The sequence below is a fragment of the Chelonoidis abingdonii genome, chromosome 2, assembly GCF_003597395.2.
Source record: "Chelonoidis abingdonii isolate Lonesome George chromosome 2, CheloAbing_2.0, whole genome shotgun sequence".
Taxonomy (NCBI): Eukaryota; Metazoa; Chordata; order Testudines; family Testudinidae; genus Chelonoidis; species Chelonoidis abingdonii.
Window position 1 is genome coordinate 227,834,777 of NC_133770.1, and position 18,044 is coordinate 227,852,820.

At 39.5% G+C, this 18,044-nt stretch overlaps 1 protein-coding gene across 1 annotated transcript in view; it reads left to right on the forward strand.

The window, feature by feature from the left end:
* Positions 1 to 18,044, forward strand: part of SNTG1 (syntrophin gamma 1) — a 275,551-nt gene that overhangs the window by 147,839 nt on the left and 109,668 nt on the right. Inside the window, exon 11 of the mRNA XM_075063014.1 lies at positions 10,641 to 10,679. Coding sequence (XP_074919115.1) covers positions 10,641 to 10,679 — 39 coding nt within the window. The remainder of the gene's footprint in view (positions 1 to 10,640; positions 10,680 to 18,044) is intronic.

Below are 18,044 nucleotides of genomic sequence, written 5' to 3' on the forward strand. Positions count from 1 at the left end.
GGTGATCCATTTCATGGAGAATTTCAATATTATGAAATTTGGTTTAATTCTGATTCAGAATGAAAACCAAATTCCAAAATACAAAAGGGTATGGAGCCCTTTCTTTGGGGCAGTCCACCTGGCAGGTCGTCATGGAGCCAGGTGCCTTGCACCTTTGAAACCCTAGGAATGCAGGTTGCAAAGGAACTGTGAGATTGGCGGGGTAGACTCCCAAGGCTTCTGGGCTCTCTGTTCCATATCAGCCTGGACAGTCGAGGAGCTGGGAGAGCAGGTAGACACTCTGGATTAGACAAACTTTCATCAGAACTTTAAAATCTACCCATCTCTGAAACATTTCAATTATAATGAATTGGCAAATTTCAACAACAACAGGTTTCATTCGATTTCTCCGGATTAGCATTTCCACATTTGCAAAGGACTTTGTTACTCTTAGAAGTAAAATATATTATACAGTGCAACAAAATACTTAATCAGATGCTTAATTTTAACTGTTGACTTATGTCTGTTACTATCTGGCAAAGTACTTAAGGGCATGGATAAGTCTCTTGAAGTCAGTGGGAATTTTTAATATTAAGCACCTGTTTAAATGCTTTGCAGAATGAAGGGCTCAGAGAGTAGAGTTGCAGAGACCACTATAGGTAAGGCTGCATAAGCACATTCATTCTAATGCTCTGTTTTAAATCACTTCTAACTTTCCAACATTTGTCTAGTGAGCTGAAAAATTTCAATCTGATGGCTGAAGGTGAACTCTGAGAAGTTTGAGCCAAAGAATTTTGCCATATTTGAATAAAAAGGAGAATGGAAAGATAGTTTCCTCATTTTTTTTTTTTAAAAAAGTTTGCAACTTTTTGAAAACCCTATAGGCAATCATCTTGTACAGCATCTGACTCTGGACTCCTTTTCTGAAATACCTTCTCTTTATCCATCCTAAATTGGAAGCTTATCGTGGGATGTGTATGCCCCTTCTGTCATTGTCACTAGGGCGCTAGCCGGTAAGCTAGCTGGATGAGAGGAGAGGTACAGCTGCCAGAAAGGACACTTAACCTTTAAGGAGGGAACTAGATTCAAGACATCTGAAGCTAAGAGCTTAGTAACTCTTTTTTTGTTTAGAAAACAAGCCAACTAAGGGGAATCACAGTCTCTTGTCATTAAGGTAGTGCAAAGATTTCCTTGTTAGGAAGAATTCTCCTCTGAAATGACACTCTCATGGCTGGATAGGGAGATGAAAGATGGCTGTGATTCACTCAAATGCCAAATGCAGCAAGCCCAGATGGGATTTCTTATGTTACCACTCATGTCTACAGAAAAACTCTTTTAACCTTGTTGCGTCAGGTAGAGACATTTGCCAAATGTATTGGAGTTTAGCAGCAGAATCTCTTTTACACACAGGCACCAGTGCATAAGTGTTACATATATTTTTAAAATCAACAGCCCAATTCCTACACAGTATCAAGTTCAGTCAGGAAGTGGTGTTTCATTGGCCTATATTTTATATTACTGAGTAAAATACTTCTCTTTTTTATTGTATTTCCTTCTACTGCCCTTCCGTCTTAGAAAACATCGATGCCAATCTGCCAAATTTCATTGATTTACCAAAGTGAAAACTCCTGAACTTGCAAAGCTGAACACACTGAATACAAAGCTGGTCAATGTCCTACTCCATACCTGTATGCTTAAATGTCTGCTACTGCATTTTTAAAATATTTTGAAGTAAGGTCATTTTACTCAGTCTACTAAAGACATTTGGCCAAAGCGTGTACTCAGTTTACTATGAAATCTATAATAGCAGGCAAGCCCCTGAAAGCAAATAAAGTGTGTGGGTATAAGCAAGAGAACGTGAGCCAACTGTTAGTTTTTTATTTAATTCTATGCAGTTATGAAAGCATCAATTATTCTAAACAGAATGCAGGAAGGATACCCATAAGATTCTAATCTCTGATATTTTAAATTGCCACCTTCTCTCCCTAAAACCCTGCATCAGACCAACCCTGTATGTGGGGGACATTCAAATATAGAAGTGACTTTTGCAGCATGACCCCCCACCCGTCTTAATCTGGAGCTACAAACTCATGAGGAAAATGTATAATATAGAAAATAATTTTCAGGACACACTCCTCCAGCTCTCATATGTGTCTGTGTAAATATCTCTGTTGCTACAGTATAAGCCAGTTTATATTAAAAGCAAAAGTACGATAACAGATTAAATAGTAATATGTAGCACAAAGTAATTGTAAAAATGTGGCATATATATTTACATTTTGAAAAAATATTGGCCCCAGCTCCAAAGACTACTTAAACAAATTTGATCAGTGACATTTCTTAATCCTAACATAATCATTAAATGAGAAGAAGAATATTTGGCATTTTCATAGCACTTTTCATCCTTGGAAGCTTTCAGGGCCATTACAAAGGTGGATAAGTTATTATCATCATTTTACAAATGAGGGAAATGAGACGAAGTGATTAAATGACTTGATTAAGGTTACACAGTAAATCAGCAGCAGACTGGGGAACAGACTTACAGACTCCCAGTGCCAAATCTTTTGCTCTAACCTCTAGACAAGCTGCATCTTGTTCTTACTATGAGAGTTTAGAACTGTTGTTTTAAACTGAACATTGGTCCTGAACTTCCATTCCATTAATAGAAGAGTATAACAACCAACTAGGTGAAATATCATACCATTGAAAAATAAGATCAAAATTTCGATGGTAGTTTTTCCTTACATTTTTAGAAACTATATTGAGCTTTTGGAATTCAAATAAAAAATAACGAAGTATATATAAGGGACTTCTTACTGCCTCCAGAAGCTAGTTTCTCTAGAGAATGGTGCTGCAGCTGGAGTGTAGGTTCCTGAAAGTATCCATGGATAAGGACAGTCTAGTGTACATAATTTGAACATATGTAAAGCAGAATCCTATTTCAAATAAGAGGCCCTCACACATGAAGTGAAGCTGGTTGGGTTGGAAGTTACTGTATGTATTGCATCTTGACTCAAGAGTCTATATAATTTTCTTCATCAAAAGCTAAAAGGAATGTAGCTCATCTGCAAATCATGTACATAGATTTGCATTGTATGCTGTTTTTCTTAGGCGTGTAGTAAAACCGCTTTAAATTACAAGTTTGGATACTCGAGGAATATATTATACACACATGTGAGGTGATGTTTTGCTTTGTTGCCTTTGACTGCTTCTTTCCAGTCAAAACGATTGAGATCTTTAGTAACTATGCACCATAAGCTACCAGAAATATGGTATAAACTACAATTGTTCCATTTAATCTGTCCAAGATAGTCTTGACACCAACTGTACTTCTTTCCAAGGTTAGTCTAGTTGTTTTTTTCCCATTTGTTTGCAAGTCCTCCTGGTATATCTTCAGCAGTAAATCAAACATAATGTGTTTGTCACTTCCAGAAACAGTCATGGTAGTTTTCTGATACTGTGCTTCCTTTGTACATTCAATAATGTGGATTCTGTCAGTTGTAACTGCTGGTACTTCCATTTATGTCAAGCATAGAAACTCAAGCATCCCAACATGAAGTGGTGCTTATAATACAAACACGTTTATTATGATTAAGTCTATGACTATGTCACAGAGGTCACGGAAGTCACAGAATCCATGAATTCCATGACCTTCCTGACATTTTCTGCGCCGGGGCTGGAGCTGCCAGCCTTCCCTATGCTATGGGAGGCAAGGGGACCCCACAGAAGCCCAGCCCCCATGGGTGGCAGGGGACCACAGAGCTCCCTGCTTCCATGGGCAGTGGAGCCCCCCCCAGAGCTGTTCAACTACTGCATGGTTGGGACGCCAGAGCTTGCACTCACTGCCCCAACAACAGTGGATGCTGAACTGCCTCCCCACTTGGTCAGGGATATTTTTAGTGAAAATCAGGGACAGGTCACAGGCTTCCATGAATTTTTGTTTATTGCCTATGACCTGTTCGTGACTTTTACTAAAAATATCTGTGACAACATCTTAGCCTTAATTGTGATGGAGCAGTAATGATGGTACAGTTAAACTTGTGCCAAGAGTTTTCATTTAAGCAAAGGTGTTCACGTGTCAAGATACAAGGCCTTTAACATATGGCCAATCAGCCATGCAGACCAATAAATACATTTGAATTGAATTTCAAATGTGGTCTTGTCATTGGAACATCACTGATGTTCTGATTCAGGAGCCTCCTCCTACCATTTGGCTGCATGGATCCCACTGTAGGGGTGTGTGTTTCATGGTCCTGAGCCCAGAATCATTTAGCCAGTAGTGTCTATTGGGGATGCTCACACACTCTATACAGCCCACATCACCTACAACCAGGGTATAAAATACAGAGCAGCCCCAACTGCTACTCAGTTCATTCCTGCTGCCTCTGGGAGCAAATCAGAACCTAAGGCATCCTTCTGATTCCCCACAGCTTTGTTTAGTTAGGATGGTTATTAGAGTTAGTGGAATGTTTTTATAACTTTGGATAAATTCATTTAAGCACAGTGGCAAAAAACAAACAAATGAGGTTTTTTCTTTGTCTCGCCTTGGTACTGAGGAATGAGAGACCCAGTTCCAGGCTTTGAGATCTGCGCTGCCTGGGGGACTGCTATGCCTGCTAACGATGTGCACAGAAAGAGTTTGTTCTGCTTGGAAGAGACTCAGATCCCTAGCAAGTGAGCCGTTTGCAATTATTTTATGAATCGCACACAGAAGCCTTGTGATGTCCATCTAAAATTGTTTTTGGTTGAAAAAATCTGCCGTGTGTCTGAAGCTGAGGTGCCCCTTCAGGAGCAGCCACTTCCTGCTTCAAAGCCATTTTCAAAAAGTGCCCTGGCTACAAGAGATATCATTCCAGAATATAAGAGCCTTGGCAGGCTCTAAAAGATTGCCTGCTACTAACAAACAGCTCTCAGCCCTGCTGCCCAAAGCCTGAAAGATCTTTAGATGGGACTCAGTACTGATTGCCATCTCTAGTACCAACCAAGAAGAAGGCAGAGTCTCAACTTGCTGACTTACCTCAATCAGCTCCTTTAAAACCATATTGATATTGTAGTCATCTTAGGGTGGGGAATTGTGTTCCTCAGCTTTGGTTGCATGTTGTGTACTTTCAGTGATCATCATAGCTTCCTTAATACCATTGTCATCTGTGCCATATATCTCAGTTGCTGGTACTGCTTTCTCTCAAGACTTCTGGGACTCATGGTTGCAGTATTTTGTCATCATCAGTCCCACCTCCCTCACATGCTGTGGATGCGTACCCATCTCCGGCAGACCTAATGATCACTTCTGAACCTGAGTCTCCATTGCTGGACGTCTCTCCTTTGTCTACTGCAGCTAGAGCTCTCCTGGAGCCCGAGGTACTAAAGATGAAAATGTCTCTCCACTCAACTTTGACCGTACCAGTACCTACCTCTTGTTCTATAACATCTAAGGCTGTTCCTCTTTCTACACATCAGGGCTCTTCCCCATTGGAAGGATTTTATTCATCTTCATTCTCTTCTCTGCATGGTAGTAGGCACCCTTCTTTTAGGAGATCTCCCTCCCTCACCCGGACTGATTTCTGGGAGTGCCTATGGACAAAGTCCCTATTTCCACAGATCCCATGCTCCCTTCCTTGTGACACCATATGCCCTTCCCCTATGGTGCACAGGCCTGGCCCTAATGGTTTCTATGAAAACTCAGTCTATGCCATCTGCTCCCTATCTGTCAACTTTGAGATCCAGAATAATATCATCTCCTCCTACAGTTCCTACTAGGGAGTTACTATCATCCCTTCAGGAGCTTCTTCAGCCTGATGAACAAGAACCTCTTAGCGAGGAGGAAGACCTCGTGGAGGAATATGAGGATCAGCCTATTCCTCATGTCAGGTGATGATTATATGGCAAGGCCATGATTACATTTTACACACCTATGATAAATTATTTCAGGGCCTTCCAGCACCTCCTTACAAGAACAACAGACTTTCTGGAGATCTCCTGGAGGTCATTCAGGAGAGGTCTCATAAATTATTTGACATTTTACACCTGGTATCCCAAAGTCGTCTAGCCAGACCCAGTAATGGAGGCATTCTTGGGCCAGCCAAAGACCCCTAACTATTTTGACCACAACTAAGAGGTCTGATTGCAGGTAGTCATTTTAGATATCTAGTGCCTGGGTCTTCAATTATAAGAGCCTCTCATGAAAAATCTAAGTTATCCAGGCCCCCTAGATCTACACCCAGAGATAAGGAGCCCAAGGCGATGAATGTGCTGGGGGGGAGGAGTTTATTCATCTGCAGTTTGCACATTTGAATAGCCAATTACTAACCTTTACTGGCTAAGTAGGACTTTTCTGCAACATATTAACAGTTTCCAAGAGATGAGCAATGTATTGAAAGCAGTGGTTACAGAAGGCTAATTGATGGCAAAGACAAATCTGCATGTTTTGTTGGATATGTCTGATGCTGTGCCATCATAGAGGAGATATGGGGGGCATGCAGGGTGCATATGCAGCCGCAACAGACACAAGTGGCTACAAGCATCTGCGTTCATGTGCATGAAGATGAGTGTGGACAAAAAAAATCTCAAAAAACTCCAGTTATTGTAAAGTAAACAAGCACTGTTTGCATCCTCCATAATTTTCAACATTACAATGCATTTATTAGAGAGTATCAAATTATGAAGAGTAAGAAGATCAACAATTAAGTATAATGGAAGGAAGATATTTGTTGCTACCCAGAGTAAAATAATTCAGGCAATGTATCTGGAAAGTGTAGAACTTGGTAATTACAGCAAAACTTCTTTAACTGGAAAATATTTGTTACACTCACAAAATAAAATCTAGTTAAACTTGTCTGTGCATTTACCAGTGCAGGAACTTTAATTAAAATAGTTAGCATTTGCAGTAAACTGTTTCTTATTTAACTGGAATATTTTCAAAGTCACAAGAGGGGATTTAGGTACCCACTTCCTGTTGACTTTCAATGGAAGTTAAATGCCTAAATTCCCTTTGTGCCTCTGAAAACCTCTCCAGATCAACAAATTACTCAGCCATGTTTGCTTTACTCCTGTGTTCTTTACATTCCTCAAGGAGTTAGGATCAATTTAGTGTAAAGTTTTTGGTAGGTTGTCTATCCTTTTTATATTTTCTTCCAGGCGAATTGTAAACATTTTAAAAAATGCCTAAGCCAAGGATTTAAGAGCCTAAGTTTCAGATTTTTTTTTAAAGTGGTTTAGGCTCATTAGCAGGCAGATAGACTACTAAGTCTACCGTGTAGGCTCCACAGATATTTTCAAGGACTTGGCTCAGGCCCCCCTGGTCCCATGCCTCGGGTGAGTTCTTGCATGAGGAAGGTCAGATGCAGACCACTGATAGAGAGGGGCAGCACAGCACACACACAAGACAGCCAGGGGCACAGGGAAACATAGAATGAGTGTGAGAGAGAAAGAAATGTAATTTTGGCTGCTATGACATGGGCTAATTAAAGTGTCTGACCTGCCTCAGGTGTCTAAGTTCCAGAAGGTGTTCATGGCTGAGGATCCTGAGCAGAGGGAGGCACCTCTCTCTGTCCTGTCAGCCCCATGCACTGAATCAGCAACAGTTGGCTAGCTTAGAGAGTTCCCAACTCAGCTCACCAGCTCCTTAAAATCCCTTTTTTAGGTGCTTAACTATCCTCACATACTCTATAGGGAAGCTGAACTTGGGGCTGAAAACTTCTTGACGCAGAGGGTATCTAGGGGTTAGGCATAGCTCAGCTGAGCAATTCCTAAATCCTTTAAAAAATCCTGCCCTTAAGCACCTGAGGGTACGTCTTACACCAGAATAAAAGCATGGGCATGGCAGGCCCAGGTTAGCTGACTTGGGCTCGCGAGGCTTGGGCTTTGGGATTAACATTGCTGTGTAGATTTTTGGGCTTGGCCTGGAGCCTGGGCTCTAGGACCCACCCGCCTCTCAGGGTCCCACAGCTCAGGCGCCAGTCTGATCCCAAACATTTACACAGCAATTTTACAGGCCTGCAGCCAAAAAGGAGTTGTGGGAGAGGTCGCGGCGTTATTGTAGAGGGAGTTGCAGTACTGCTGCCCTTACTTTTGTGCTGCTGCTGGTGCCGGTGCTGCTTCAGAGGAGAGTGGCAGCTGCTGGATGGGAGCCCAGCTCTAAAAACAAAGCCACTGCCAGCAGCAGCACAGAAGTAAGTGCATGGTATGGTATTGCCATCCTTACTTCTGTGCTGCTGCCTGCAGAGGTGGGCCCTCAGTCAGCAGCTGTGACTCTCTAGCCACCCAGTAGTGCAGAAGTAAGGGTGGCATGGTCTGACATTGCCACTCTTACTTCTGCGCTGCTGCTGGTTGGACATTGCCTTCAGAGCTGGATGCCTGGCTAACGGCTGCCGTTCTCCAATTGCCCAGCTCTGAAGGCAGCAAAGTGAGGGTGGCAATACCGCAACCCTCCTAAAATAATCTTGTGACCCCTCTGCAGCTCCCTTTTGGGTCAGCACCCCCCATTTGATAAACACTGATCTCCCTTGTGAAATCTGTATAGTTTAGGATAAAAGCACACAAAAGATCAGATTTCATGGGGGGAGACCAGATTTCACAGTCTGTGGCGTGTTTTTCATGGCTGTGAATTTGGTAGGGCCCTAATTATGGCAAGACTTTAATGGTACCTACGTAGTGATGGGTACAGTTATTGAGGGATTATTCTATAGATGTTGAATTTAGGAACAAAACCCATAAGGCTCAAAATCTTTGTACATCATCTATTATATGGCTATGGCTATGGCTACTCTTACAGTGGCATGTAGAGTGCAGGCACTATACGTGTAGTTACACGTCACAGTGAACGGCTGTGGTAGGGGGGATGCAGTGGGAAAATGCTCTGGCTGCTCTTTGCACCTTTTGTCACTGCTTCCCCCTGCTACAACTTTCCTCCACTGCCTCCCCTCTGCCAGAAACTTTCCCCACTACTGGAACCTTTCATTGTGGTATGGAAAGTCACTGGCATCAGGTATGCAGCAGGACACCACACTGCTGAAAATAGCAGTGCAGATGTGGGAGGCACTGCTTGGGCAGGTAGGAGCCATGTAGGGTATATACCCTGTGAGTTCAGGTGTGTAGGGCACTCTCTTCTACTCATCTAAGGAATGTCTCACCATCTACGCTCCTGTTTATATCCATGCTAACTGAGCATCTAGTGTCTGCACTCTACTTACTGCAGTAAGTGTAGATGTAGCCTATATTTAATATACTTGCTCTTGAGAAAAGTGCCTTAGGATAGTTAGTGTCCAATAATTGTACTGAGTATCTTGGAACAGCTGGAATATTCCTCTTCCAACTCTCTTTCCCTGGACATGGATGAACCCAGAAGACAGAGGATACTAAGACTTTTGTGGGGAGACTTTGCTTTGAGACTCGTGACATTTTGGGGTCAGGGTGAACCCAAACCCAAAATAAATTCAGCAGCTGCTGGCAAATTTTTGACAGTGTTAAATATGCTTTGATAACAACGCTGTGGGAACTGGCTGTTCAAGACTTGCAGAGTGTTTAATATCTGCTTGATGACCCGGTGAGGGGGTTGATACTGTGGAAAAGTACATTTTTTCTATTTTAAGTTTACCCATTGAAGTGCTTCTTTCTGCTTTATGTGTGGATGTTTATTTAGATGAGATTATAAACTTCGGAGGAAACACATTCTCTACTGAGTCATCTTATGTTCCCATAAAATGTCACACATTACATTGGAGTAGTGTAAATGTTATGTTCTGGTTTGGGGACCTGGCTGGCTTTACCGTTGATGACTAGTTGACAATATGGTTGATCCTCTAATGTTTGAATAGTGTTTTTCTCATTTCCCCCGAGACTCAGAAACTATTGGCAGTAAGATAGTTTAGGAGAAAAAAAAATAAACTCTTGCAATCAAATCTAAGGTCTCATCTAGGAATGCAGATGGTAGAGTTACAACATTTGCTCCCTTTAAGCTTGTTCTGAAAGTGTGTGTGTGTGTGCATGTGCGTGCGTGAACACATACACACACACACTGGTGAATTTACTCTTCTTAGCAGGAACAGCTAAGTCTGTTGCATATTCAGATTCTCCCATAATTGGAAGTGTTGTGCTTTGGGCTTTTGGTGCTACCCAAATAGAAGTAATTACTAGCCCTGACATCTGAACTTCCCATGATTCCATGGGCTTAGCGTGGGCTCATCTCTACTTTTTAACTTGTGTTTTTAGGAAGGGTACGTATTTGCTATTTATTAGACCAATGTACCTTGAATGATTTCAAGGACTGAGAGCTGTTCTCATGATGTCAGCTATTTTGATGCTTCAGAAATATTATCCGAAGGTTACACTTAAAATTAAAGTTTATGAATTTCTAAAAATAGAGATTAATGGCAGTGTTTTCCATTGATTCTGTAATGTTCAGAAAGAAAGTTGCATGTACCGTAATTTCTGTAAGCTTGGACAATTGTTTCAATCAGTCCAATATACTGGGGTAAGGAATTCTTCTTTCATTAACAGTTAGACACTGGTATCAGTCCATTAGCTTCAGTGGAGTTATTCCTGATTTACACCAGTGTAATTTGGAGGACAACATCTCACAAGTGTTTCACATGTCATCCACAATGCCTTTCATTGTTGCATTTATTTAGTATATTTATTAATCAATTTTTTATTAATTTTTATAGATAAAAAAAATCAACAGGAATTTTCCCGTAAACCAGCAGGTAAGAAAAAGAAATATTTGGAAATTTTATAATTCTTATAGCACCTGTGTTGGAGTTGTTTTGTTGCTCTGTTTGTATTTTTGTATTTTTCCAGATAAGATAGAGAAGCTAGATCTTAATTGGCTTCCTTTACACTAGACCAGGAGTAGGCAACCTATGGCACATGTGAAGGCGGCACGCGAGCTGATTTTCAGCGGCACTCACAATGCTGGGGTCCTGGACACCTGTCCGGGGGACTCTGCATTTTAATTTAATTTTAAATGAAGCTTCTTTAACGTTTTAAAAACCTTATTTACTTTACATACCACAAGAGTTTAGTTATGTATTCTAGACTTCTAGAAAGATACCTTCTAATAACGTTAAAATGTATTACTGGCATGCGAAACCTTGAATTAGAGTGAATAAATGAAGACTCGGCACACTACTTCTGAACGGTTGCCGACCCCTGCACTAGATAATTGAAATAAAGGGGTGTTGTGGTGTTCAAGAAAAGTAGGATTTTGCCCATTGTTACCTAAATGCATCTCTGTTTGTTTCTACTTTTATAATGAAAAGAGGGGTAGGATTATTGTGTCTTGAGAATGAAGACATTCTGAGGAATTCTCCTCTTTGGTGACACTTTCATTATTAAAGCTGGCTTGGATTTTAAAGGAATTTTCCCTCCCTCTCACTCTTCCGAAAAGATTATTAGTCATTCACAGAAGTAGAGAATGCAGTTGTGCCACAAGTATCTATAAGACTTCTGTTTTCACTGAAGATGTCAATTCACCTTGAACTTATTCAAGAACAGTTACTGTAAAATCACTTAGTATTCTGTAGCATAAAGATTGCTGCTGACTGATCTGAAAATAAGGAAAGACAAAATTGCTTAGTAAACAAAAGATAACTAGCAAGTTAAGGTTTAAATGATCTGGATTTTTTTTTTATGAATTCATTGCTCAACATTAATTACCAATCAACAAAAAATAATACAAATACAAATAATAGATATAATGGCTCAGCAGGCTAGTGCATAACTGTGCAATCCTTTCTGCTATTCTGGACCTCCAGGTACCAGTATTTAGAATGGCATTTGGTTCCTCTTTATTAGAGTTTCATTGGCTTAAAAAGCAAAAATAACTTTCTTGACTTGAGTAGTTTGTTGGTCATGCTATTTGTAAACGAGTCTGCAATTAATTCATTCTTCCCTCAGGACTTACCATAGAAAATTTCAGGCAAACAGCCAAAATATCAAGGAGGTATGAAAGGAGGTAGACAAATTAGAGAATTTCATATATAAAAAGGAAATAATTTACTGAACTATGAGGATGCAGGAATTTGAGAGATCAGTGATTTCAAAATCAGATGTCCTTCCTGGCTTGATTTGAACAAAAGTGTTTGTTTGTTTGTTTGTTTGTTACTGAAGATAAGTATTGTGTGGTCTTAACTGAATACTGTCTATCTGTTTGAGGAAAAGATTCCAGTCACACACAAATTTAGGGGTAATTTCTGACTTCTAATATATAGCTAGCATCAACATGAACTTCAGAGAAGGATTAAGCCATTTTGTTGTTCCATTAACAGTGCATTATTTATCTGCTTATTAAAGTATGGTCTTGTGTATCATTTTCATTTCCAAATTTATTTTAGTAAAATGAGTTATTGTCTATCTGAAGTTGAATAACTCTGGGGATTCAGGAACTAACTGCTTTGCTTTATGAAAGTACATTATTAATGTGCCCATGTAATAAGAAACCTTGAACTCTGAAATTGATCTGACTGGGAAATTAGTTTGGGGGATTTTCTTAACAATATCATATTTTAGCTATAGTGATTAGCTCAAACTTTGTATATTTTTATTTATTTAGTGTGCAAACAATTTCAGGGAAATAGCTTCCATATTTTATATGTCGAATTAAAAACCCATGAACATGTAAGGTGCTATGTAGTAAACAACAAAAGAAACTAGGATAGGGCTCAAACCTTTTTACTCTAATACATGTGAACAGCTTTACATGCGTGAAGTCCCAATGAAGCAAATAAGTCTACTCAGGTGAGTAAAATTACGTCTATGCTTGTCTATAGCCCTGAGCCCATAATGACCAGCTATTCTTATTTAAACATCTTCATCTAACTTTTATTACAAATAAATCTGCTGATAAACAAGTTATGGAGAATATTATATTTTACCATTACAAATAAGGAATGGCTTGTATGAGTATTTGGCTATCAAAATGAGTTGTAAAATTCAAAATATTTTGCTGACTATATAAAGATTGTTTGAGCGAGATTCAAAAAGATATTACTGTTTTTGCATAAGTAGGCATTTGCTTTCTAATAAATATTCTCCTTTGCTAAAATTTCAGCTATTAAAATATCTGACTTTATTAATTTGAGACATTATTAATGCTTCAGGTGCACATAAATTAGTTGACTTTTTCATCTATGTTTATCTGGGTGTATAGAAGCTTCATACAGAATTTTCCCTTGGCAGTGAAATTTACAAATATATTAGGTGTTTGTTTTTTCATGGTGCAAAAATATGTACAGAAATGTGAACTTTAATATAGACTGAATCTCATTTAAAGAGACTGAGACTTTACTTTGTAAAAACTAGTGAGTGGAGGAGGGAGAAAATTGTTCATTGTCATTGAAAGTGATTAAATATATGTATACTGAAGTATCATTTTATAAAAGCACTAGCTAAAATAGCGTTAGCCCTTTTTGAGCTGAACAGCTAGCCGAAAATGTTGGGTCTCTTAGGTTGTTCCAGTTAGGCAGAAAAATTGGTGCAATTCTTTGATGCAGTTCTGTTTATTTACAAAGAAAGTGTAAAGTCCACAGAAGGACTCAAATAGCAAAGAACTTTATTTTATTGCAGCACCAGGAACACTCTTTTCAGCTTGCACCTCTGACTCCAAAACCTCAGCTTCTAAGGTCAGACATTATGTTTTCAGCAGGTCCTTCACTCTGTCTGTGTCTCTCTTTTTCATTCTCTGTGTTCTGCTCAGGTTAAAAAACTTACTAACTGTCAGGGTAATTAGGCACTGGAACAAAATGATGACGGACATTGTGAAATCTCCATCATTGAAGGTTTTGAAGAACAGGTTAGACAAACACCTCTCAGGAATGGTTTAATTATTATTTAGTCCTGTCTACTGAAGTCCTACTGAGGTTCCTTTCAGTCCTACACTTCTACGATTCTATGATGGAAAAGAGTCAAAGAAATAGGATGTGTCCTTAAGTGACTGGGTATCAGGAAGGTTCTGGGAAATGGGGAGAATAAAGCTAGGGGAGGCTGAGGAAGGAGAATATAACAGTAGTGAAGTGATGGCTGTAAAGAAAATACCTCTGTAAAATAAGCAAAATCTTAAAACTGAATGATATTTTTATTTTCTCTGAATCCTATCCGTTCTCCATATCTAATACTATCTAATAAAATAAATACAAGTAATTGAAGAAAAACCTAGATTTAAATTACAGTTTCATACATATTGAGCAGAAATCCCGTGACTTCAGTGGAAAGACAATCAGGCCCATTATCAGACAGGCAGTAAGGTTAGCCTATCTCAAGGTGATAGCCAAGGGCTTCTATGTTTGATCTGCCAAGGTGGAACAGGAAACACAGATGTCACCTTTTCTTGGAGCTCATCGCAGTTTTTCAGCTCTTGTATGAAGCACTGAAAATGTCAGCTCCTGAGAGAGACAGATCATTAGGCTAGAGGGAGTTCAAAAAAGTAACACTGGCTTCTTTGTTGACCCTTACAACACTGCAGACTAATGTACATTTTTTTCCTCAGTAAAAGGACATGTAGTGTATATCCATTTGCAGGTCCTGATCTCATACACTACTCCTTCATGAGTACCCCAACCCTCCTTTATGTTGTTCATCCTAATCAATCCATAACTGCTTGCCAATGGACAGATCTCAGTCTGAAATCTACCTCACAGCTTGCCAGAGAATTCCTAAACCAGGCCTTTCTACCAACTTTTGCAACCCTTCCTGGCAAGGGGAGCCAAATTCAACTGCCTCCAAGCTGCTGGAGACCTGACTGCTAATTCTGGATCTGTTCCCTCACCAGCTATTGGGACTCTCAGTTTTCATTTGTGATCCACATGGAACGTGCATCATGATTGCAGGGTTAACATAGTGCTGAAATATTGTTCAAATGAGAATTAGTTTTATAATGGAGTTAGGGTGTAGATTTAAGGCTGAATCATAGCTTGAGGCTGAATTTGGATTCAATGGTAACATATTCAGTGCTGCCAAGTGAAATTTTTGACCCAAATTTCAGAGGCCTGGCACCTCTTAAAGACTGAAACTTTCAAAATCCTCTGTTCTCATGAAATTTCAGTGGCATCCAAATTTTTCTAGTTTTTGATCCATCCTAGATCCATTCTAATACCAGTGAGAAAGGGCTTGCATTCACAGTTCTGAATATAATCATCCTTGAAAATTATAAAGTGTTGGATTCAAAGTTAGTTTGGGCCCATATTGGATTAAAATCAAGCAGTTTCTTCTCCCAATTTTATATGTATACTACATTTTTTATATCTTATGTGTTAAAATGTCTCTGGATTACTTACATGATGCTAAAACACAGGCAGTACCAAGTTCATCATGAAACAGGTGTCCCTTCTTTTGCCCATTTGTAAATACTCTCCAGTTGGTAATTCAAGGATTCATCACACTTTTTGAAGATAGTAACCTCATCAGTATTCCCTTCTTTTTTTGAGGATCATATTTTTGGAAGAGCTAAGGGAACATTCCAGTAGCTTTCTGAGCACAGTTATTACATTATTGCAAAGTACTTTGGAGGATCACTTTGAGTGTGAGAGGTGCTACATATGTAAAATCAAGTCTTAAATCTATTTTATGTCTACCTACTAGACAGTTTGCAAAGAAATACCTGAACTAATCTGCATTGCTTCAATTCTTTTTATGATCTCAGTTTTTAATCTTATTTTCTCTTAATTACAAAAAAAAAATCTATGACTCCTCAAGGATCAAGAAACTCAAGCACAAGTAAGAAGAAAATGCTTGCATCTTTAAAGGACAGCCCAGTGCTGTGGATGGTAGAGAACTGTGCAGCTCCAAGGGAAGACTGGGGAAAAATTTTGTCTCAGGTGCAGAATTTCCCATTTGCTTAGAGCAGGAAAGCATCCCTCCTTGTGCTCTGTGGAGCACATGGGATTGCACAGGAGGTACCATACTAAAATGGGGCACATTTCCTCACCCCAGTATGTCCAACCTCGTTGGTAGTGCAGTGCAACCCTTGAGGTGTGCAAAGGGAGCAGCCTCGGCAGTCTGTGCTCAGGAGAGTGCAGTCAGAGGCTGTGCTGTGCAAGATGGTGACTCCTTGGGTTTCCCACACTGAGAAGTAGTTTTAATATTTGGTTAGGTTTGTACAATATTTGGTTATACTTAGCTGTGGAATTCGTTTACACACCCTGAGACTTGTGTGTCTCTTCCTCCCCCCCCCCACACACTTTACTAAATCTGGCAGTAACCTTGGGAGTAAATTCAATATCAGGGAGTATGTTGTAATCAGCTGAGTAATTTTCTATGTTATTGATTTACTTCTACATTAAATTGCACTTTCACCAGTACATTATGATCATCACCCTTCTGTGCTATAGAGGCAAAGCACAAATTGCAATTATATGGTATTAGCGATGAGCTGACTCATTTAAAAAGGAAACGATCTATACATGAGAAGCTGCTATTGAGTGATATAATTGATACTCTGTTTAGAGGAAATAGCCAAGATTAACCTTTATAAGTAAATCAGATAACTGCTCTTTAAGTAATTATTCTATGTGTTAGAGTTTTTTATATTGATGAAAATAGCACTGGAATATACTGTCCAATATTTGCACATTGTGCTTACACAATACATAATGTTTCTTTCTGTGTTAAGAGGCAAATTTCTGTAGTTGGTGAAAATTCAGCCCACCATCCAAAAACTGCTGGAGCCTTACCATTCTTTCTGCTATATTGCCATGTCATTAGCCTTTTCATTAGCCATCAAAAATGCCAGCTTCAGGGAGAAATAAAGTCACCTTTACTCCAGTCATAAAGGTGACTGTCATTATGTGGGCAGGTTGATAGGTTAACATCTGTCTGAGTGATAGATATCTCTGCTGAAACATACAAATGTTTCAATTGTGGGATTATAACCTCCCAAAAGATATCACTTTTATAATACTTTAAAAAGTGAAATGATGGAACAGGATGTTCTGCTAAAAAGTGAGATGTTACTCAAATAAAATACCCTCAATATGATTCTAGCAGTACATGGGAAACAGTGTTTATGTTCTGCCTCATTTGAGATTTTTTGACTTTGCAGGTCTATTGAGCTAAATATTTTTCAATACACCATAACTGTGGCTCCTCAGAATTGCCACTCTGCATCTCATAACAGTTAATGAAACTTCAGGTCCGACAGTACATCTGCACTATCACCATCTGCTGTCACAGTGAAGTTTTTGATCGGGTTTATTTTGCAGGGGGAAGACTCTGGAATGAAGCTCCTATTGTCAAGCGCTTATTAAAACTCTGATGGGAAGCTGAATTTGTGCTGTTAGATTAAGCAGAAATGCACAATAAGGCGTAAATTCTGCGGTGATCATTACCTTGTATTGCATTATACAGCCACACATGCAACTGGGCATTGATTACTCCCTAATTTAAGGCCTAGAAAGTCTTATATTGATTAAGAATTTATATTTCACTTGAACAAAAAAAGAAATATACATATATTTAAAACTTACACCCTTCTTTCTCTTCAGGGAGATGTGCTGTAAAGTAGAAGGAAAGATGTCCACTGAATGAAATACAATTTATAATATAATGTAAGATGCTTCTGAGACTCTTACCACTTTAAGGGGGAAGGATAGCTCAGTGGTTTCAGCACTGACCTGCTAAACTCACGGGTGTGAGTTCAGTCCTTGAGGGGGCCACTTAGGGATCTAGGGCAAAATCAGTACTTGGTCCTGCTAGTGAAGGCAGGAGGTTGGACTCCATGACCTTTCAGGGTCTCTTTCAGTTCTATGAGATAGATATATCTCCATATGTTATAAGACAGTGATTCCCTAAACCAATAGAAGTATGGCTCATTTGTCTTCCCCATCCCATGCTTCAGTATAAATCAGAGCAGGTGTCTCTTCTTTGTACCTCAATAGAGAACCAAACCATTTAAAAGGCACTGTCAACATTAGCCCTCAGAATACTACATAGTTTGCAAGTGGATTAAGCCTGCCCATTGGGAGAAGCTAATCTGAGAAGGCTATTGGACTCCTTGTCAAAGAGTGTAGAATATCTGAAGCTGGAAGGCAGTTGTATTGAGTCACTTGGTCAGAGTGTTGGAGAAGCATTTAGTGAGA